The 23,575-nt window shown below is 38.0% G+C and overlaps 1 protein-coding gene across 8 annotated transcripts in view; it reads right to left on the reverse strand.

Moving 5' to 3' along the window:
- Positions 1 to 4,662: 4,662 nt before the first annotated feature.
- Positions 4,663 to 23,575, reverse strand: part of ncor1 (nuclear receptor corepressor 1) — a 132,662-nt gene continuing 113,749 nt past the window's right edge. For 7 of the 8 annotated variants that reach the window (XM_061897967.1, XM_061897966.1, XM_061897965.1 and 4 more), the window contains 11 exons: positions 21,522 to 21,657; positions 18,370 to 18,833; positions 18,157 to 18,270; positions 14,284 to 14,432; positions 13,990 to 14,195; positions 13,763 to 13,906; positions 12,337 to 12,482; positions 12,066 to 12,119; positions 11,295 to 11,480; positions 11,031 to 11,207; positions 4,663 to 7,013 (listed from right to left, as the gene is read on the reverse strand). In XM_061897967.1, the coding sequence (XP_061753951.1) occupies positions 6,823 to 7,013; positions 11,031 to 11,207; positions 11,295 to 11,480; positions 12,066 to 12,119; positions 12,337 to 12,482; positions 13,763 to 13,906; positions 13,990 to 14,195; positions 14,284 to 14,432; positions 18,157 to 18,270; positions 18,370 to 18,833; positions 21,522 to 21,657 (1,967 nt within the window). In that variant the 3' untranslated portion in view covers positions 4,663 to 6,822. The remainder of the gene's footprint in view (positions 7,014 to 11,030; positions 11,208 to 11,294; positions 11,481 to 12,065; positions 12,120 to 12,336; positions 12,483 to 13,762; positions 13,907 to 13,989; positions 14,196 to 14,283; positions 14,433 to 18,156; positions 18,271 to 18,369; positions 18,834 to 21,521; positions 21,658 to 23,575) is intronic. The other variant, XM_061897964.1, reaches the window with a different exon arrangement.

Genomic DNA, 23,575 nt, shown 5'->3' on the forward strand with positions numbered 1-23,575 from the left:
TTTGAGAAGGAAAACACTTAACACCAGCCCGGTATCTCTGTTTTCTACCTGTCAACTGTCAGTTTAGGCTGCTCGCCGGCTCCTCATCACCACTTCAAGATGGTGGCTGAATTTCTCGCGTCACAGCAGCCAATGCTGTATCTACTTATAAGATGTCTATGGGACCAAATGTGCGGAGTAATGGAGGGGGCGTTTCTGCAAAAGCACGTATCGAGGCTTGCTTCATTTAGGGGAGCCGGAAATGACGTATGCCAAGTTGCACCACGTGACCGTTTCGGTATGCAATTCAGATTTGCCGGGAGATTCAACACTCATAAAGCACCCAACTTCCATTGAAAGTGTGAGCTTTGGAGACTTGTGGTTAGTCCTTAATATGGATAGAGAATTAAAACTAGTTTAAAAATGTCGCTAGAATCAAAAAAGGGCAACAAACTGATCCCAAACAATAAACTCGATATCTATTTAATGACTATTAAATATCCAAATTGTGTCGGTGACGTCATTGGAGCTTTGGTAGTACAATAGTCCGTGTTATCGCCTTTTATTCCACAAGACGTGCGTTCGACTCTTGGTAATGTCAATTCTCAAATGTGTTTATCACTTTAAACATTACATTTATTAAAGTACAGAATTTTATATTTAGTCATTTTAACCAACAACCAGAAATCCATAGCTGGATAATGGAGAAGTTTTGTCAAAAAAATGATGTGGTTAATATGCAGCTGTTTGCAATTATACATTTGACCAGCAGGTGGAGTCTTGTGACGAAACAGAAAATATCGAACCAATTGGCTGAAGTGGACTACCTAAGTCGCGGGGGGCGCTGGTGCCTATCTCAGCTACACAAAAGGGAATAAGCGGTAGGAAATGGATGGATGGATGGACTACCTAAGTCTGCACGGATGCAGGGAAACAAACCGGAGCCTAATAGGCTTTGGACCAATAGCCTGAATCCCGGAAGTGGCAGGATGTGCCTCTTGGTCACGTGACTGCAACCCTTTTATGGAGGCTGTTTTACTTTTTGTTACACTTACAATTCTTGTGCTCCACGGATTACTCTATTCGTTAAGAAGCGAATAAACCAATTTCGTACAAAATTAAAATATATACAATTTTTGTCCAAAGTAATTGCATTCTCTGTTGTGTATTTCAATAACGTTAAAAAAAACACCGTTTTTGACTTTTTCTCTCTAAAAAAACCGCTCACATACGCCCCAAACGTCATGGTGACTTGGGAGTACAACAGTGCCTTTCTGTAACGTATTGTTCCATTAGCAAGAATAATGACATCACACTCACATTCAATTCATCCATCCATCCATTTACTACCGATAATTCCCTTTGGGGTCGCGGAGGGCCTATCTCAGCTACAATCGGGTGGAAGGCAGCGTACACCCTGGACAAGTCACCACCTCACCGCAGCACATTCAGATCAGTTCAGATAAAATATTATACAGTCTGTACAAAGTAATGGTCTGGAATAAATATTTCTGCAAACATACACTGGGGCAAAAAATTATTTAATCAGCCACAGATTGTGCAAGTTCTCCCACTTAAAATGATGACAGAGGTCTGTAATTTTCATCATAGGTACACTTCAACTGTGAGAGACAGAATGTGGGAAAAAAATCTAGGAATTCACATTGTAGGATTTTAAAATAATTTATTTGTAAAAAATGGTGGAAAATAAGTATTTGGTCAACCATTCAAAGCTCTCACTGAGGGAAGGAGGTTTTGGCTCAAAATCTCACGTTACAAGGCCCCATTCATTCTTTCCTTAACACGGATCAATCGTCCTGTCCCCTTAGCAGAAAAACAGCCCCAAAGCATGATGTTTCCACCCCCATGCTTCACAGTAGGTTTGGTGTTCTTGGGATGCAACTCAGTATTCTTCTTCCTCCAAACACGAGTTGAGTTTACCAAAATGGATACATGGACGATACAGCAGAGGATTGGGAGAATGTCATGTGGTCAGATGAAACCGAAACAGAACTTGTTGATATAAACTCAACTTGTCGTGTTTGGAGGAAGAAGAATACTGAGTTGCATCCCAAGAACACCATATCTACTGTGAAGCATGGGGGTGGAAACATCATGCTTTGGGGCTGTTTTTCTGCTAAGGGGACAGGACGATTGATCCGTGTTAAGGAAAGAATAAATGGGGCCATATATCGTGAGATTTTGAGCCAAAACCTCCTTCCATCAGTGAGAGCTTTGAATGGTTGACCAAATACTTATTTTCCACCATAATTTACAAATAAATTCTTTAAAATTTCTACAATGTGAATTCCTGGATTTTTTCCCCACATTCTGTCTCTCACAGTTGAAGTGTACCTATGATGAAAATTACAGACCTCTGTCATCATTTTAATTGGGAGAACTTGCACAATCGGTGGCTGATTAAATACTTTTTTGCCCCACTGTATTTGCTCTCAATCGTCACCTTTGACATAATGTTCATCATCCAGCTGTGTGTTTCTTTCCCTTCGGCACAGTCTTAGTTTTTTTTTCTTAGCTAAAGCATACATTTGTTATGTAGTGATGAGTAAATGACGCCTCAGTGAGTGTGTTGCACACTCACTACCTGTATTGACACTGCGCTGATTTTGTGTTAGTGTTCCATCTGCTCAACTAACCCCATAGATATTACTTAGACTTCCTTTTATCGTCATTCAAATTTGAACTTTACAGCACAGATAAGAACAAAATGTTGTTGCATTAGTTCGTTGTAGTGCAGGACATATGAGCAGTAGTGCAGGATTAAAGAGCTTTTAAGATCCAAAAGAGACTCTCTGATAAAAGTGTCATAGGTCAGCAATATTTGTTTTTACTTTCGCCGATTTCAATGTCTTTTGACATTTTCAGATCTATCTATAGATACACATTAAAAAAACAAAAACGTTTTAAGGCCTTTTTGTAAAAAAAAAAAAAAAAGTATTAATGAGGAAAATACAAAATAAGTTTCAAAGTGGAATATTTGAGGTTAGGTAGTTAAAAGTCTTAAAATGGTCAATAATTCATTAAATTTATTTTGATACAGTAGACAGAAAATTATTTTTTACAGTGCCTACTGAGCTAAAATGAGAGAGAAAGTTGACTTGTTTTGAGTTCATTGAATTTACACAAGTCTTTTAAACAGTGCGTCCCTGAAGTATTCACTTTTTTCACATTTTGTTATGTTACGGCCTAATTCCAAAATTGAATAAATTCATTTTTGTCCTCAAAATTATACAGACAATACAATATGATAAAACATTTTTTTTTAAATTAGCAAATTTATTTAACTAAAAAAAAAAAAAAAAAATCACATGTACATATACATTGACATCCTTCGCTCAACACTTAGTTGATGCACCTTTGGCAGCAATTACAGCCTCAAGTCTTTTTGAATACGATGCAACAAACTTGGCACACCTATCTTTGGGCAGTTTGTCCCATTCCTCTTTGCAGCACCTCTCAAGCTCCAACAGGTTTGATGGGATGCGTTGGTTCATCCAGGATGTCTCTGTACATTGCTGCATTCACCTTAGTCTGGGAAGTGACCAAGAACCCGAGGGCCACTCTGTCAGAGCTACAGTATTCCTCTCTGGAGAGAGGAGAACTTTCCAGAAAGACAACCATCTCTGCAGCAATTCACCTATCAGGACCGTATAATATAATGGCCAGACAGAAGCCATTTCTTCATTAAAATACACCTGAAAGACTCTCAGACCATGAGAAACACAATTCTCTGGTCTGATAAAACTAAGATTTAACTCCTTGGCGTGAATGCCAGGCGTCATGTTTAAAGGAAACTAGGCACTGCTCATTACCAGGTCAATACCATCCCTACAGTGAAGCAGGGTGGTAGCAGCAACATGCTGTGGGGATGCTTTTCAGCGGTAGGAACTGGGAGACTAGTCAGGATAGAGGGAAAGATGAATGCAGCAATGTACAGAGAAATCATGGATTGAAACCAACACCTTCCATCCAACAAAATCAAGCTTGAGAGGTGCTGCAAATAGGAATGGGAGAAACTGCCCAAAGATAGGTGTGCCAAGCTTGTGGCATTGTATTCAAAAAGACTTGAGGCTGTAATTGCTGCCAAAGGTGCATCAACTAAGTATTGAGCAAAGGATGTCAATATATATGTACATGTGATTTTTCTTTTTAATACATTTTCAAAATAAAAAACAAACAAAACATTTCACATTGTCACTATGGAGTATTGCCTGTATATTTTTTGATAAGAAAAAATTATTTATTCCATTTCGGAATAAGGCTGTAAAAAGTGATGCATTGTGAATACTTTCCGGATGCACTGTACAGTATATCAAAGATCAATTTTAATAACATTTCAGCGATTTAATGGCAGTTTAACTCATTTACACTCATCAAAGCTCTGAGAATTGAGCTCAATTTTCTCAAAACAATATTTTCTAGTTTTTCAAGAATGACATACATACGGTTTTCATAGAATTAGTATATTATTCAAATGAATTGCAGTCGGTTAAAAACATAATACATAAAAAAATAGCAGTTTTAATGGGCGATCATTTTTATACTAGTGGGCATCTAAATGTGAACACAAAGTTTAACAAATAATTGTGACTAACCTAGTATATTCTCAATTTGTCACAGTGAGCAGAGTAAAGCTTTAAGGAATAACATTTTACAGTGGCGGAGAACTGATCCACTTTATTGATTGGTCTGAACATTTGTAGTTGCCAACTAAAAGACATTGTGCCATACAATCATTGCATTTCAACGTCAAAAGGGTACAAGGGTTTTCAAGTCTGGATTTTCAAAACACAACAAAAAAATCACAACTGTGGGTTTTATCGCTTGAAAAATGGACCTAATTATTTTTCAACTTCAAGTCGATATTTCTCTTCAGATTCAAGTTTGTAAACGTTTTGTCATTGCCTTTGTAAACAACCACCATCCCCTGAAAAAGGACACAAAAACAATTGCATGGTAACAATCAGAAAAATATCTGAACATGTGATAACAAAAAAAAAGAAGACAGTACGTAAGCAGTTTAGAGCACAGGCGATTGTTAACAGCAGAGTAAAAAGTGAAGATGACGGAGCATTTATCCAAATATAGTCGAAAAAATTTGTTAGCTTTTTCTGTTAGAATGGCCGTGGTTTGGAATCACTGATAGCATAAAAATGTACCATATTATAAGAACGATACCTATTCTGAAATGGTCACAAAATGATGAGCCATCATAAAAATCTAATCTCAAACATCCTGTTATCAGTGAGTGGTTGGAAACCCAAAAGAACAATACCAAATTACAGCTACTCCTCGTTTGTCACTGTTAATTAGGTCCGGATAAATCAATTAGGAGGTAGGAACCATTAATTTTAAAATGAATATTTTCAAATAAAAAATATGTTTATGGCCTTCAAAATAATTTTTTCAAATAGGAGAGCCCTCCAGACACGAATAACAGCTTTTAGTCACCTTCACACTGTTTTACACCAAAATAATATTGCTGTCCAAGGCTCAGCCATTCAGTGGCCACAATAACTGGACAGCGTAATCTGACTGGTTTGGTCTCATCCTGTGGCCAAGACTACTTTAGTATTGATTTTTTTAGTGGATTTAGCCATATTCGTGCTTGAAAATGCTTCATTAGGGCAAAAATGTTGAAAAACATGTTTTCTAAAAACAGAAAAAAAAAACAAGCTCTGTGGTGAAGCCGGAATATTTGAAGCGCAATGTGGCAGACAGCAGATAAGATGTATTTTCTCAGTAATAGCAACAAAACAAAAAGTGCAAAAAGATGTTGCATATGAGTAAGATTGTATGTGGCGTGATTATTTTGTTTTAGGGGAAGGATAAGGTACTAGATAAACAAACAACAACATATCTCTCTGAGAAAATTAAAGCTGCCTTCTTTCTCAAGTCACAAGGCATGACAAAACCATTAAAAAAAAAAAAAAAAAAAAAAAAATTCCAGACAAATTTAACAAATAGAACATTGTGTAGGACACCATTCGGGACAGGTTGCAAACTGCAGCAGTAACAACTGTATCAGGGGGAAAAACACATTGGCTGAAATTCACGTTTTTGACAGGGGCCAGGGGTAGTCCCCTATTTCAAGAAATATCTCTGTCCTAACACCAGTGTTCACAACTTGTCTTCAATACATTTCGCTGTCTAGAATGTGCTGAGAGGCAACCTCAGCCGTTGTGTGGAAACTCAAATATCAGCGCTGTGCCGCTGTTTAAATGTTAGTCAAGTGTTCTGCCGGCCTGTATTGTCCACAGCGTTCAGGCTGCGCTGGTGCTTGACGGGAGGAACAGCCTCTGTTGTCTCTTACCGGTAAGAATTCATCACATATATTAAAGTGAAGGGGAGACCAACTATGGCATTAAATATTACATTTATGCATTTAGAGTGGATCCATTTAAAACACTAAAATAAGAAATCATCAAGTTAAGAAAAACACTGCAAAACGGTTGTCCTATTTACATAAGATTTTCTTAAAGTTGATTTATAGCTTTACAGAAATCAAACAAAATTGTCAAATGTACATATGTACTTCACTGTATCTCAAGCCAGTCAACTTTATTTCCCCAATAGACCGGGTGACCACTTCCAAACCAAAGGTGAGTCTTGTTCCGGAGAGCCCAGTCCGTCATTGGCGGTTGCTTGTACACTCGGCTGACAGTCAGGGGGCTACATAGCACCAGAAAAAATGGACACCACCCAGTCAACTTGACACTTGGAGAGAGGGAGAGACAGAAAGGGAGGGAAAAAGGGGGGAAGAACAGACGAGAGCCCACGACTCAGGCTTCCTTTTCCACCCTTCTTGACTACAGGCCGAGCTCAGTCGTCACTGTCTGACAAAGCCTCGTATTGCTCTGACAGCAGAGACTGCCACACACGCTGCTGGCCCACATGAGCTCCTGCGGGAGGCTGCTGCTGCTGACTCTGTATGGAAGGGGACGATATGGAGGTGGGCGGCGTGGTGCTCATTATGCGCATGGTCAGCGGATTGTAAGGGAACTGCATGGAGCCTGAAACAGGAAAGCGAAACATGTTGGTAAGCAAGTTGCTAAAACATTGTTTAGACAGAATTACAAAACAGTATTTTCCACTAAAATAAACACTGAAAAATCAGGTCATCTCATTTTAAGAGTTAAGAAGTTTATGCAAAGAATGTGGTGAGGGGCCGGCCACTAATCAGTATCGGTCGATTTTCTTGAAAAAGTATTAGTAATATGACATCCTAAACATGTTACACACCGAGAAGAAGTATTAGCAGTCATGTTAATAGCCAAGCTAGACACTAAGCTGGCTTTAAAGAACACCAAGAAATAATTGGTTAGTAAAGTTTAAGAAGTGTAGAAGGAATCACGTCACAGCAGGAAGTAAGCAGATATTGACAGGAAATTAACAAATACATGTATAAAAGACTAAAGACAGGATAATATGAAAACTCAGTGTCAGTCAGCATTGTCGCAGTCAATACACAATATGTAAGAGGAGGTGGAATCGATCCATAAATTGGTGATGTTGACACCAAGGGTGGTATTGTTTGATCGATAGTGATAAGATCAATGTAAAATTTAAAAGAAAAAGTTTTTGTTAATGTTTACAAACTCAAAGAATAATTCATTAGACACAGGAGGACTTAAGAGTGCCAAAATGATTTCATTGTGTAGTAGATAGTAGTTTTTGCTTTTGTTTAGCTAGTTTGTCCGATTGACTTAGTGTTGCTCAAACAATTGTATGTAATTAAAGAGAATAATGAACTATAGTTCACATATTGTGTTTATATTGTTAAACTGTCAATAGCACTCACCATAAATACATTGAATAATGTACAGTTAATAGGGAAATGCACTTTTTTAAAAAACTTTCATTCACAATCCTTATGTGAGACAAGCACACATACAGTATGTTTTTGTTTTTTTTATGCATACTAACTTATAAATAAACACAAGCAAGAGTCTGCTAACAATGGAGGTAATGGAATTTGATTTATTGCGCCTATTCTGAGCTCAGTATGTCAATACCTGCATAAGCTAGTTAACTCTCCGTGATTACAACGCTGCTCAAAGTAGTTCCACAGCATTAACGGTTCAAAAAACAATGTCGCTAATACTTTGTTAATACGCAGGTCACAACATGTATATAATGCAGTATTGTATAAAGTTTTTGGATATTTTCTAGGGGGCTTTATGGGTGCAATGGAGGTTTCCGATTAACTTCATTGTTAACCAGCCCGTGCTTGCTGTGCATATCAAATTACAATTCCTAAAAAAAGAAAGACAAATTAGTTTTTTCTTACATAGGGAGTGTAAATGATAGGCAAAATTCCAAAAAAGACCAGTTCCTCTTTAACACATTTCTCATTCATCAGTATTGGCTGATCTCACTCATGAATGATTGGTATTGGAATCGGCAGTATGAGTCCCTGATTGGAACTTCCACTAGTTTATACAGTAGATCCCCACCTGTTTGCATATTTATTTTCTGTGCTTTAAATTGTAAATTAGTTATGTTTAAAGCTAACTTAAACAGAAAGTGGATTTATGGCACTATCTGCAGGGGGGAAAAAAAAAGAGTGCTTCAGCTATTAACATAGATTAGGAGGCTTTCTCATAGGTCAATTAACTCAATATTTTCCCGCAGGAAGATGCTTTGACAAAACTTGATGTTGTGTAAGTGCATGTTTTTTTTCCAAAGTTAAATGCTTTATACTGTAAGTCTGTAATTCTTTCTTAATGGGTAAAAACTCAATTTAAAAAAACATATAAACATAGGGTTTAGTTAAAATAATAGGCTTTTTTATAGGTGTGGCTATTTTTTGCCTTCTGCTTGGGTCTCATAATGTATCTATTTAAAGAGCTTGAATGTACACTAGGGGTGCTGAAAAAATATATATAGACATTCAATCCGCAATTCTTTTTTCTAAATTGATTCATAAGTTTTTTTTTGCTTAGTCGCTATTTGTATAGGTCATATACAGTGGGGCAAAAAAGTATTTAGTCAGCTACCGATTGTGCAAGTTCTCCCACTTAAAATGATAACAGAGGTCTGTAATTTTCATCAGAGGTACACTTCAACTGTGAGAGACAGAATGTGAAAAAAAACAAAAACAGGAATTCACATTGTAGGAATTTTAAATAATTTATTCGTTAATTATGATGGAAAATAAGTATTTGGTCAATAAGAAAAATTAAACTCAATACTTTGTAATATAACCTTTGTTGGCAATAACAGAGGTGAAACGATTACTATAGGTCTTTACCAGATTTGCACACACAGTAGCTGGTATTTTGGCCCATTCCTCTATGCAAATCTTCTCGAGAGCAGCGATGTTTTGGGGCTGTCGCCGAACAACACAGACTTTCAACTTCCTCCACAGATTTTCTATGGGGTTGAAGTCTGGAGACTGGCTAGGCCACTCCAGGACTTTCAAATGCTTCTTACGGAGCCACTCCTTCGTTGCCCGGGCGGTGTGTTTGGGATCATTGTCATGCTGGAAGACCCAGCCACGTTTTATCTTCAAAGCTCTCACTGATGGAAGGAAGTTTTGGCTCAAAATCTCAGGATACATGGCCTCATTCATTCTTTCCTTAACACGGATCAGTCGTCCTGTCCCCTTAGCAAAAAAACAGCCCCAAAGCATGATGTTTCCAGCCCCATGCTTCACAATAGGTATGATGTTCTTGGGATGCAACTCAGTATTCTTCTTCTTCCAAACACGACGAGTTGAGTTTATACCAAAAAGTTATTTTTGGTTTCGTCTGACCACATTACATTCTCCCAATCCTCTGCTGTATCATCCGTGTGCTCTCTAGCAAACGTCTGACGGGCCTGGACATGCACTACCTTAAGCAGGGAGACACGTCTGGCACTGCAGGATTTGATTCCCTGTCGGCGTAGTGTGTTACTGATGGTAACCTTTGTTACTTTGGTCCCAGCTCTCTGCAGGTCATTCACCAGGTCCCCCCGTGTGGTTCTGGGATTTTTGCTCACTGTTCTCATGACCATTTTGACCCCACGGGATGAGATCTTGCATGGAGCCCCAGATCGAGGGAGATTATCAGTGATCTTGTATGTCTTCCATTTTCTGATAATTGCTCCCACAGTTGATTTTTTCACACCAAGCTGCTAGCCCATTGTAGATTCATTCTTCCCAGCCTGGTGCAGGTCTACAATTCTTTTCCTGGTGTCCTTCGACAGCTCTTTGGTCATGGCCATAGTGGAGTTTGGAGTCTGACAGTTTGAGGCTGTTGACAGGTGTCTTTTATACAGATAAGTTCAAACAGGTTCCATCAATACAGGTAACGAGTGGAGGACAGAAGAGCTTCTTAAAGAAGAAGTTACAGGTCTGTGAGAGCCGGAGATCTTCCTTGTTTGAAGTGACCAAATACTTATATTCCACCATAATTTACAAATAAATTCTTTAAAATTCCTACAATATGAATTCTTGGATTTTTTTTCACATTCTGTCTCTCACAGTTGACGTGTACCTATGATGAACTATGTTTGTAAATCCTTTTTTAAATAATTTTTATACCCAAAAAATATATTGCAAAAATCTGTTTGAATTGAGAATCGTGTTAAATCAAATTGTCACCCCAAGGATCAGACTCAAATTGTGAGTTGTTGTAAGATTTAAAAGTATATTTTAGAAGCTGTTACTGTAGAAGCTAGTAAAAATCATAGAATTCAAAATTAACTCGCATATTCAACCCAGTTAAATATTTTGTTGTGGAATATTTACATTCTATAACGTACTTAGTCACAAAAGCTGACCAACCATGTCCTTACTTCATACATGTTTTTTGCTCCAAGACAAAAATACAAGTGCGAACACTAAGCAGACAGCACCAAAATGTGTGCCAAGTAACTTAAAAATATATGTTTATATTTAATGAAATGTTAACACAGCTTTACAAACAACAGAGGAGTTATGATGCTATCTTAAAGATAATGCTGCTCAATGAAGCAGTCATCAAATAACTGTTGTGCCGCTAACAACATTATAAATAAAGTGTGATGAATAAAAAAAATCTTACCTGCAGATGAAGGTCGGTCATCCCAACTCCATTGGGGCTGGGCTTGTGATTGTCTGTGATAGTCTCCCTCGGAGTGGACAGAGGACACTGAGGAAGGACGATCCACTCCTGAGTAGGCCTGACCAAGATTAGGAGACTTGGATTTACGGCTGTTGCCTTTATTCTGCTTCTGTTTCCCTGCGGATGCGGAGACAAACATACATAACTTTTAACTCTTCATTTCAAATCGAAATAATGTATACTATGATTGTGATTTTCATGTACCAATGCTGGGTGACGGATTGGCCTCTTGGCGGGTGTCACTGCTCGTGTTGCTGATGGCACCTACTCCTCCTTGTTGCTCTTCCTGTCTGTCCTCCAGGTTGCCCATTAGGGCTTTACGAATTATGTCCTCAAGTCCCAGGTTACTGGCAGGGTCACTGAAGGAGTGGCTCCTCGGGTTGATGTTGCCTATGAAGGACAGACAGCACAAAGCATACAATGAGAAATGTACGGTCGAAACACATAATGGCCCTTTTCTTTTGGGGTACAGTCATCCCTTGTTTATCATCACGGTTAAAATGGACTGGACATGACTGCGAAAAGTGTATTTCCTCAAAGTAGGATATTAAATAATCAAAGCTTTTCATAGTTAGAGCATAAAAAACTAAATTGTAACAAATGGAAAATAACAAAAGGAAGTGTTATATATGTAGATACAAATGATTGTGGGTCCCCTTTAATAGAGATAGTCCTGTCAAGTAAAAAGTAGTATCACTTATTATATAATTTACTGTACTGGGTGTACAGTATTTTTTGAAACTATGTATATAATTGTGACCTTACGTAAATTTAAAAAAAGTAGAACTTCATAAGTGTGCGCTTTTTAAATCCAATGAGAAAGTGTGTTGTGTTGAAATAAATCATTAACGGCCCGAAAATAACAAGACATTCAAACCCTGGATGACTGTATGTACTGTAAACTTATGACAGGAACTGTACTTAGTTGAATACTTTCCCGTTAGAAATAGTCACTTGGGTATTTTGGTAACTTACTGGAGCTGGTAACTGCAGGCAAGTTGAAAATCTCTGTGCCAGGCTGGGCATTTCCTGCAAGACAACATTAAATATTGAATAAACAAAATGCCGGATAAGTATATATTTGTAAGTACATAGGACATGCTTATATGAGAAAGACATTCAGAAGGAGCTGTGGCAGTCAACACACATGTCATGCAGACGCACAAACGCACACTTAACAAGATAGTTTCAGCATTTGATGCATGCATTTCACTTAGAAACAAGAGGAAGACAGAGCCCCACTTACCAACATCAGAATCACCGACACCACAGTTGGAGTTCAACTTACGAAAGATCTCCTGCTTTTTGGATTTCACCATAGGTGAGGTGTTCTCTAGTTTGGTGAAGAAGGAGGGCAGATAACTGACACTGCCAGGAGATCGTGAGTCGTTCCTGTAATTCAATAGATGACAAGGAAATAAAGTAAGTACTGTAAATGAGAAACCAACTGCTGGGTACAGATTTAAAACAACTTTTCCAAGACCGCCATATTGTACCTGCTGGACAAAATAACTAACCATCGTCAAAAACATATGGAAGATGTCGAAATATTTAAATGAGACCTATGATTAATTAATTTTTTCTGACTTCTAAATGTTGCAATGTTGGATACTGGTGTTGAACAACGTCAAAGCATCAAATCATAATGTTCATCCATTTTGACGTGAGCTTTTGCACAATTTTGGATGCCTCTGCCTGCTATGTTTTTCAGTCTGGCTATGTCACAACGTCAGAGAAAGGTGGACGATCTTATTTGGACATCATTTAAAGCTCTTACCCGGACAGGGAAGGAGCTACTCCCCCTCTGCTTTAGGCTTTGAGAAACTATGCAAAAAAGAAGGAGAAAGTAATATTTTCATCTAATAGTGGCATGCGTATAATAACACAGACACATGCAGTGACATAATTGCTGCTAAATACAGTTTATTTTGCTGTACTCTCTGAATCGATTGGCAAGTGTAAGGGTATACCTTATGTTGTGACGGTAAATTTGTATATGTGTCTGGAAAAGAAATAGCGGGGAGGATTTAAAGTCATATATTTAAACAATGTACATTTTCAAAAAATAAATGATGATACTTTTGGAGAGGGAGGGGCTTGGTTTCATTTGCATTCTGTGAACACCTCCAGAGCCCAACAACTTGCAGACAGATTCAAAAAACAGGTTATAAATGTAACTGTGGAGCAAAATTTAATCCAAAGCATATTCAATACACATTATTTAGATCCCAAGGAAGTGTTTTAAATGTATCGTATATCAAAATCATTATTAGTCTCCTTAAAAAATAAGAATTAAAAAAGGGGGGAAAAATGGCCAAACAGGATGAAAGGAAAGGAATGTATTGGAACGCCCTCATAGACACAAAGCCTTTTTTTAAGCAACTACGAACAATGTATGTATCCCTAAGGATTTATCGCTTTTATATACCACATTATGTCTAAATGAAAAATGTATACATTTAAAAATCATTGTTTTTGTTGTCTGTCTATCTGTGTTGGCCCTGCGATGAGGTGACGACTTGTCCAGGGTGTACCCCGCCTTCCGCCCGATTGTAGCTGAGATAGGCGCCAGCGCCCCCCGCGACCCCGAAAGGGAATAAGCGGTAGAAAATGGATGGATGGATGGATGTTTTATTTTTGTTAACGATGTATCTAGCACGCAGCTAATGTACCTGATCTCAGAGTTCTCTGCTTCTCGTCTTTGGGTTGCAGGCCCAGCAGTCTCCTGCTTGTCCGTGCTCTGGTAGCTCTGTGGTGGTGAGATGGGTTCATAGTTGTCCATATGCCTTCCACCTCTCTCTGGAGACTTTCCAGGTCTAGAAGGGAGGGAGGGGATCGTGTTGAGATGATGGGTTATAGCTTATTCACCTTGATAATGTAATGACTAAATGACCTCTACCTGGATTTGGGCTTGTCTGTGACGTTTTCTGGGGAAACCCTGCTGGGGAGTCTGTGTTGATGTGGGGCCTGGACTTGATTTTCAGGACTGTAGTGACTTGACAACTTAGCTCGACTTGTAGGCACCGTGTTCTGGAATGTGACAGAGGCTGAAGAAGAAACTGTAGGAGGGTCTTGATTCCGGGCAAAGTCTTGGGTTATAATGTGCTGCGTGAAAGAAATTGATAAATTAATTTGAATGTTCAGCCAGTATGATGCTACTTTGTTTTATTGTTATATTATGTTCATTTCCTACCGAGATGTGATCTGCCAGGGTCATGACCCGGTGTGTCTTGGGAACTTGGGAATAACTGTCAGCCTGGGAAGAGGGGGGCTGTTGGGAACTGGGCTGGGGGGACTCTCCTGGAGGTCGGTATCGACTCATGTCATAAACCCGCATACCAGCTAAACATGGTAGCAGAGAATTGAGAATTTGAGGAGGGTGATGAGACAGAGAACAGGTTTTAACATTCATACATTGCTACTTTTCTTAATAGCAACATATACTTTAGATTAGGGCTCTTTTTTTTCAACAAGGGCTGCAAGCAGAAAATAAAAGATGCGGCGGCCACTTAAATACTCGTGTTTATAATGCACACTAAAAACAATCAAATGTCAGGGGACTTCTGATGAATTTTGTCTTTTCTGAATTAAATGTTAAAGTGATGGACACTTGTGTTAAACAATGTCAAAGAGTCAAATCTTAAGCTTGATGCATTTTGGCGTGAGCTTCCATCCAGTTTTTGGATGCCTCTGTTGGCAGGTTTTTTTCGGTTTGGCTAAGTCGAGACGTCCACGCGAGGTGGAAGCAAGAATTTCGACAATAAATTAAAATCTATGCCAGTGGGGCGGGGTTTTGCTTCAGGCTATGATAAAACCCAAAGTAAAGTAAATATAAAGTAAAATAAAGTATTATATTCATCTAATCTTTTTTATGCGCATAGTAACACTGACATGCAGTGACATTAATGCTGCTAAAAGCAGCTCTTTCTTTATGCACTCTGAATCAACCTGAGAGTGTGCAGGTGTAACTAATGTGGTGACCAGGTGAATCTACATAATGTTTTTTTTTAAGTTTTAAAAGCAGTCCATGAGAAGCAACAATTTGCAGTCATGTTGTTGTTATGATAATATATAAATTCAATGATAGCTAACGTTAGCTATCCAAATCGCTTTCATTAGCAAACAACACACAAACACAAATTACGTACGCACGTAGTGTACGTCATTACGTCTTAAAAGCCACAAGTGGGTGGGATAATATTCTTAAAACACATTGGTGCTCTCTTGGCATCTGCGTCAAGGAAAGGTTAGGACAGCCCCTTTTACTTGTCATGTTTCTGCATTATTTTTGGTGTTCATAAGTACAAATGATTCTCTATAAAAAAGTGTTTTTGCGTGTCTGAAACCAATTCATTGTATTTTTATTGTTTCCTATAAGAACTGACCCCCTGTTTTTTTAAAATAGTATTTGGCTTTCAACACCAAAAGCCAAGACACCACTGTCTTGTGTAAATATTTTACATATACCGTATTTTTCGGACTATAAGTCACGTTTTTTTGTGTAGTTTGGCCGGGGGGTGAGACTTGGCCAAACTATAAAAAAAAAAAAAAAAAACATTTAAATAAATAAATATATATATATATATATATTTTTTTTTTGCTTTGGCCGGGTCTCACCCCCCGCTGGACTGTGGAGAAGACTGCGACTTATAGTCCGAAAAATACGGTAATTGTGTTCAGCAATTTATTTTTTGGGGGATGTCAAACGTTTTAGTTCACAGATTATCTGGTCACGGTCATGCCAAAAAAGTGTGGCAGCGTTAACTGCTGCATGCATTTCATAGCCAAATTGTAATTAGCTGATAATGTGTGATTTCACTGCATGGATGATTATTGAGCAAAGTTTGTAGGTCTTTTTGAATATACGGCATAACTCCTATCTGGGTTTATAATCGACAAGATTTAACAAAGTTTTGAAAAGCTAGCCAGCCAGCTACTTTTGCAGTTTCCCAGTTTCTTGCATTCACCACAGGATGTAGCATTCCAAGCGACGATGTTCTGACTACGTGCGCCGGCCGTAAACAATAGCCAATTAAAGGTTGTGCCTTTCAATCATCACACTGTACCTTCAATCAAAATGATTAAAGGGGAACTGCACTTAGTGGATCAATAAAATAAAACCAGAATTCATATTTGTTTTTATTTTATCTCTTTAAAAACCTGCTGTAAAAATCCATAGCCTCTGAATATATGCCTTATAATAGCCACAAACTGGAGGATACATTTTTTTAAATTTTGGATAAGACTTTTCAAAAATAGTTAAAAGGTTTTATGGAATAATAAATGATGCAAACTAGGAATGCAAATGATGCCTGTGTTCAGAAACGGATAACTTATTTAAACATGTAAGAAAAAGACACGTCATAGAATGATATTTGGAAAAATGCCAAAAAGTCCTTCAGATGCATTAGAAATAGTCTGAGTCAATTAAACATCTTGAATAGATTTTATTTTACAAGGATCACAGTTTGTTTTTAATGGGTACAGTAAATAGCAAGTTAGGTATAAAGTTTCAGGCAACTGAAACAACTATTTTTCCTTTATTGGAGGAATATCAAAGAATAAGAGTTGTGGTGTGTTGTGAGAATCGCCTATGTTGTCCAGCCGAGGACATCATAGGTCACGTGAGGTGCTTATGTCACGAGAGTTGCTAATGTTAGGCAAGTTATTAGCTCATGTTTGTTGAAGTGGAGACGACTGAAATAAAGGAATTGTGTATGAAACAAGCTGAGTTTCCTCATTAACAATACAGGAGTTAAGGACTCCATGCCAACAGTCACCAAAGAATGGCAAAGTTTTTCATTCCACCACATGTAACCAGTTTGAAAGCCAGAGACGGAGAAAAAAAATAAAAACAGACCGTCGTAGCAATTTATCGATGACCGCAGCAACACAGTCATACAATTTTATTATATTTCTTTAATGCCCCTGGACATCGAATATAATGTTTTTTAATGCCATTTAAAGGTTTAATTTTCACAAAATCCAATAAATGACTTAATACTTTTTAATGCCCAAATGGAAACCCTCAATAATTTTATGATATCCTTTACTACGGTTGACTAGCAGTTTAGGTGAAAGTCATAAAATGTCATATTTAAAGAGGACCTATATGTCTTTTCTGACTTAAAAATACTCATGTTAAACAATGCCAAATCATCAAATCATAAGGTTCATACGTTTAACCGTGGGCTTACACGCCGTTTTGGATGCCCTCGTTCGCTGGGTTTTGGACTATTGTTTTTAACATTGGGAAAGCTGTTTCGTCACACATTGACGGATGTACATATGTGGACATCCTTGGACATATTGATCCGGCAAGCTTTCGCCCCCTTTGCTGAGACTGCTGCCGCTGAAACTTCAGTATATTTCTTCTCGTTTCATGCACTCCTGCTTGCTCGGTTTATAAAATAAATATTATAAAATATATATTCTTTCACATTTATTCATCTACAACATTAGGCCACCAAGAAATAGGATTAGACGCTGAACTCCAGCGGGAAAAGTGGCACCATTGCAACATTACTACTTTGAGAAAATAAGATAAGGTAGCATAAAGTATTTTTCCATCTAATCATGGCATGTGCTTAAACACAGACGTGCAACGTGCGTTGACACAGGTGCTACTAAAATCAGCATAATCTCTATTAGGTTTATTTTCGACCATGACTGAAAAAAAATAGCGATTATGTTTGTCTTCAAGATATACATTTAAACAGTGAACATTTTCAAAAGATACTTAATAAATAAATACTTTTGGAGAGGGTGGGGTGTGGTTTCATTTGCCATCAGGGAAAGTGTCCACACACGAAAATCTTGCAGACATATTTAAAAAACAGGCTATAAATGTGACTGTGGAGCAAAATTCATGCAAAATTTACACCAGAGCATATCCATTTTGTATTATACAAACAACAGGGAAGTGGTTTTATTTTTTAATTAAAATAATCATAGTTCCCCTTCAGGGTCTTGCTACAAACCAAAAAGGACAACAAGGACTGGTTGCTTGTAAGGTTTGTGTGTGATTATGTGTGTGTGTGTGTGTGCGTGAGTAGTGAGTCTCCACCTGCTGTCTGTTGCCCCTCGTCAAGTTTTTCCTGTTGAGATTGGACTGGAGAACTAGCAGGACTTATCACTTCAATGGCTCCCCCGCCAGGGTTGTCATATCGACTTGATGACACTGTACAAGAAAAAGGACAAAACAGTTTGGAAGGTCAGCTGATGTGATAGAAAAAAATATTCGATTACAAGAAAAGTTGATGAAACTTCTCATACTCACAGCTACTGGATGAGTCAGAGCTCTGAGAGCCTCGCTCTCGTGAGTCTTTCTCTGATGCAATCTGTCGCGTAATGATGACATCAATGAAGTTGGCGGCTGTAATGGTCGTTTTTCCTCGTGTTCGGAGCTCTTCCTCAATGCGTGACTTCGATGTTTGGGGTCCCTTCTCTTTAACCCCAACAGCTTCAGTGTATGCCGGGTGGGGCTTGCTCCCTGGCATCGTCTGAGCTCCGTAAGCAAGGGATCTCCGTTCTGACTCCTGATGTTGTTCCGAGAAGCTTGCCGCTCGCCGAGATGTCGAAGATATTTCATCATCCCGTTCATCTCGTTTGTTTTCCTTAACTTTGGCCATATCCACAGGCGGAGCAGAGGCGGCAATATCTACCAAGGCAGCCAGGGCATCAGCGGCAGTACTGTAACGGGAGTTACTCTGGGCTGCTGATGTCGTTGCAGCTGAATGAGGCCTAAAAAATAGTTTTAAGTATATCAGACATTTTTAAAATGTAATCATGTGCTACAGAGATATCAGTGTGAGTGAAGTGCACAAACCAGGGTCTTCATGTAACAAGCTTGTTTCCACAAAAAAACCTGGTGTACAATCTTTCTCGGCAAAGATGAAATGTATCAAGACTGACGTTGAAGTGGAAATATGTGGTGCCTCATGCCAACTTAACGGCTGACTTACAAACATTTCTACAGGCTGTGGATATGTAGGCAACACGCAGAGGTGAGTGTTAGGGCTTTGCCAACATCTGATTTTAACAATATAGAAAAGATTGAGGCAATTACATAAAATTCACTTTTTCGCCAATGCACTTAATGATTTATAAATCAATTTATCCATGCGATCATTTTGCCACCTGTTGTGGTCAAAACGCGTTCCTGTGATACCTTAGCCATTTCAGGGAGACACACTGGCACCGCGGAGACTGAGGAGCATGTCACATATACGGCTGTGACAGCAAGAAGCTCCCCTGTGTTATTTTTAATACTACCGTAAATTGAAAAATCGAGTAAGAGTTGACGCCTGTCGTACACTTTGTAATATGTTGGCATAGTTACATTTGAAATACTGCAAGATTTAATTTTTTCGTCCGCTTGCTGGTGGGTGAAGGAAGGGACATGAAGACGGGAGGAGAAAAGGACCACCCGCCTATAAGCCAGTTGCAACGTCTATTTTTGGCAATGTACTTTGCATCCGGAAAGTATTCACAGCGCTACACTTTTCCAACATTTTGTTATGTTAAAGCCTTATTTGCAAAAGTTGAGTTGAGTTTGAGTTTATTTCGAACGTGCATGCATACAACATGATACATCATAATTTCCACTTTCAACATGTTCGAAAAGGAGTAGAAAGAAGGAGAGCCTATTTAATCCTACCCCTTTTCCTGTACATAGCTGTTGCTAACACTTTTGTTCACTTCCTGTTCTCAACTTTTCCACAATATACTCCATAAGTAATATCATTAACAAATAAATAAATAATAAGTGAAGTATGTTGTATTGCATATGGTGAGATAAATAAGATTATCAATACATTCAGAATGTTTATTATGGTCCTTCTTCTTTGTACTTTCTAAACACTTTGAGTTTGAACAGTTTATTGAGTTGGATCATATTAATACATTGTTTGTTTTCTTTGCTTAATCCATTCCATAATCTAATTCCATATAAAGGTCTCAAGTGTTCTATGTGCATACACATTTTAAACTACATTTTTCTCCAAGGTTATATTTCTTCTCTTTTGTTGAGCATTCAACAAAGCCATCAAAATATATTTGTTTGTGAAACGCTCCAATCTGTTATTTTTCCAATGAGTTTAGAAAATTGTGGAAGTAAAAAACTGCATTTTTCTTATTACAAGCATTTTTTAATCCTTTTGTCATCCATGGTTGATTGTTCTTTCTCTGCTTTCTGCTGAGTTTGTCATAAAATATTATGAATGTGTTTAAAAATTTGACATATTTCATCACCATCATTTTAATTGTATACATTGTCCCAAATTTGCTTTTCTTGCTCATTTTTTAAGGCAGGAGAAATAGAAGACTACATGATAAAAATAAATATATTATTTTTTTGTCAATAGCCCTTTGTGACTAGATGAGAAGGTTTTATATTGTTGTTTTTTTTAAATGTACAACAAAATAAAAAAATAACCACATGTACATACTGTAAGTATTCACAGTCTTTGCCAAATACTTTGTTGAAGCCTTTGTCTATCTGTATTGACCCTGCAATGAGATGGCGACTTGTCCAGAGTGTACTCTGCCTTCCGCTTGAGTGCAGCTGGGATAGGCCCCAGTCCTCTCGCAATCCCAAATGGGCCAAGCAGTAGGAAAAGGAATGATGGATATATATAAAAAAAAAAGTAGTATTCAAATCAGTTTTTTTGTATGGTAACTAGGAAAGTTTCAATCGAGGTTTTATGCTGCTAATTTTCCAATACCGATCATCCATTAGTGAGATTGGTCGATATCAATCACATACATTAACTAAATGTTTTATTTATTTGTGTAAGTGCTACTGAAAGTGCAGGAACATCAACACAATATTTAATCAAAAAATAATAATATCCTTATTCTCTTCCTGGGTGTGTAATATATTCAGCCTCATCCTCCAGTGATAATGAATCATGATAAGGAAACTTTAGATACAAAGAACTTCTGTTAATTTTGCTGTAAAGTAGGTGATTCGTGATAGCTTAGAGGAGGGGCATAATTTACTGCTACTGTATCTGCTTGTTAGCCGGGGAACTAAAAATAGATGCAGTGTCAGTCAGAACGGATCTGCGTTTGTGATTGGCAGTAAAATTAATCGGCTATGGCGATCACATATTTTTCCCCGAAAATCGACTGATACTGATCTGATTGGTAGCCCATTGATCGGCACATCCCTAATGCTAACATTATTTCTGTGCTAATTTCTTTGCTTGTCTTAAAGGGCAGTATTTCAAGTAGCCGTTTGTTAATGCATTTTGAACAACGGACAATTTGGGGAGGAATGTTCTTGATTTCAGTTACGTTATAAATTCCATTATGTTTTTAACGTTTGAGTCTGGTTGTTCCTTTATACTATTAGGTGGTCACATGAATTGTGCAACCAACTAGTCAGGGTGCATAAAGGTGCCAATAGATGAAGATATTAAGACTTACATCAGAGAAGTGATAACACTTTTGCCCTGAAAGATGCTTGGTCTCTGCTGAACAACCACTTCCTGCGTCCTGAGTGAGGGTGAAGAAGAGTGCAAATATCCTCTGCTTCCTGGTCGGCCTGGTTGCTCTGCTCCACCTGATCGCCACAAAGATATAAAAGAGGGGCATATAATTATTCGATCCCAGCTGATTTTCCAAGTTTGCCACCTAACAACGACTTCAATCAGTCCACATGTTTTTATGATAGAAAACCAACAACGGTGAAGAAAAAAATATATATATTTGATCCCACATGCAAAATGTAGTAGATGAAAACAATAATTGGCAAGCAGAAGGTAGGGTTTCTTGCAGTTGGGGTCACTAGAGTTGCATATCTAAGAAGAGATTTAGGTTCACACTTCTTTAGTGACTTTGTTTAAATCCTGAATGTTGACAGGATGTCGCTTGGCAACTTGAAATTGCAGATCATCTGTGGAATTAGGTATGGAGACTAACAAAGGCTCTGCAGGATCATAAAACACTAATTTGCAGTCTTGTTCATGTGTATTGGGTCAATGTGACTAGAAGACCCATCCACAACCCATCTTCAGTGTTCTGGCTATGGCTAATGCAATGGCCAAGGGGTTTTCATCCAAGATGTAAATGACCCTGTTCATCAGACCCTACTGTTTGAACCTCCCTTTTCACTGGCCAAAGTCCTTTTGTTGTAATGGCTTGTCTGAGTAAGGCAAAGGGACTACAATTTAAAATTAAAAATGTATTGTACATATGGAGTAAGTACAAACAATAGCAATATGAACGGTAGAGAAAAGACCCATTTCTCCATTTTCTGTGGCTCATTCTTTCTTGATTGTCCCTTTGCTCACATGCTTTTATCCTCTTTGCAGCCCCTCCTTGAGGGAATTGTCTGGACGTCGTCCAATAAAACTGGAAGTTAGCCTAAGCTTGTGTTTTGGACACACACACATACATACGTCCACTCTTCGCTTGGTGTCATTCCTGGCACCTCTTATCACCATCAAAACCACACTATAGGTGCGTATTTGCAAGGATAAAAAGACAGGTTGTATCTATTGTCTTCTGTCCTTGAACAGAACATAATGAATGGAGACTACCCCTAACAGTACCTTTAAGCAGAGAGACAATCCAAAAAAAGTTGGAACGTGGGAATGGTGTTTGCCTAAGATAAAAAAACGAGCAATTTTGTGTCCTCTTTCATTTAAGAAAAATAGTCCAGAAACGCAAAACATTGCATGGTTTTAGTTTTAACCTCCATTTATTTTATAGGAAAAAACATACAGGGTCTCTGCAAGTTTCAACAAGTCCAATTGAAGATTTTTTAAAGACTTTAATGAAAATAATTAAAGAATCATTACACATCAGTATGGACAAAAGAATGAAAATCCATCCCTGTACAGCTGTGTAAGTGTTTGTGGTATTTGCGGTAAGTGTCTCGTTTCAAACGGATTTTCAACTTTTTCATTATCATTTAATTCACTTTTACTACAATGTTTACAAACGCTGCCCTCTAGGATGGCTCCACATCCTGGACCTGACCCGACATAACAGAATCATTTTTTTTAAACATTTATTAGTCCTATTCAAGAATTTCTATGAGATTTTAATAGAATGTAAAAAAATAAGGGAATACATTTAAATGGTTGTAATTTGGTCTTTTTAATATCCTGCGGATACCCTGGAATTTTTCAAACTCTTCCTTTATTCATCCAATCACCAGTGAGGAGGATTGGAGGTGGAAGTAATTGATGTGTTACAAGTTAAGTCACTTAATAATATTAGGACAGCCAGAAGTGAGGTGGGATGTCCCCCCTCTGAATTCCTCTGAAAGGAAACAATGTTCTACAAGCTAACCTAATCGCAGCCTTTCTGGTCCAAAAGAATGAGGATTTTTTTAAAGAGGTTCGCATTAACTGAAACTGTCCAAATGCATCCTTAACTTACAGGGTGGGAGATCTTACATAGATGATGCAACAATGATTGTCTTTCTTCCAAATTCTAATTATCGTACAACAGTGGACTCTTCCTCATCAAGG

Source organism: Nerophis ophidion, linkage group LG04 (assembly GCF_033978795.1).
Source record: "Nerophis ophidion isolate RoL-2023_Sa linkage group LG04, RoL_Noph_v1.0, whole genome shotgun sequence".
Taxonomy (NCBI): Eukaryota; Metazoa; Chordata; class Actinopteri; order Syngnathiformes; family Syngnathidae; genus Nerophis; species Nerophis ophidion.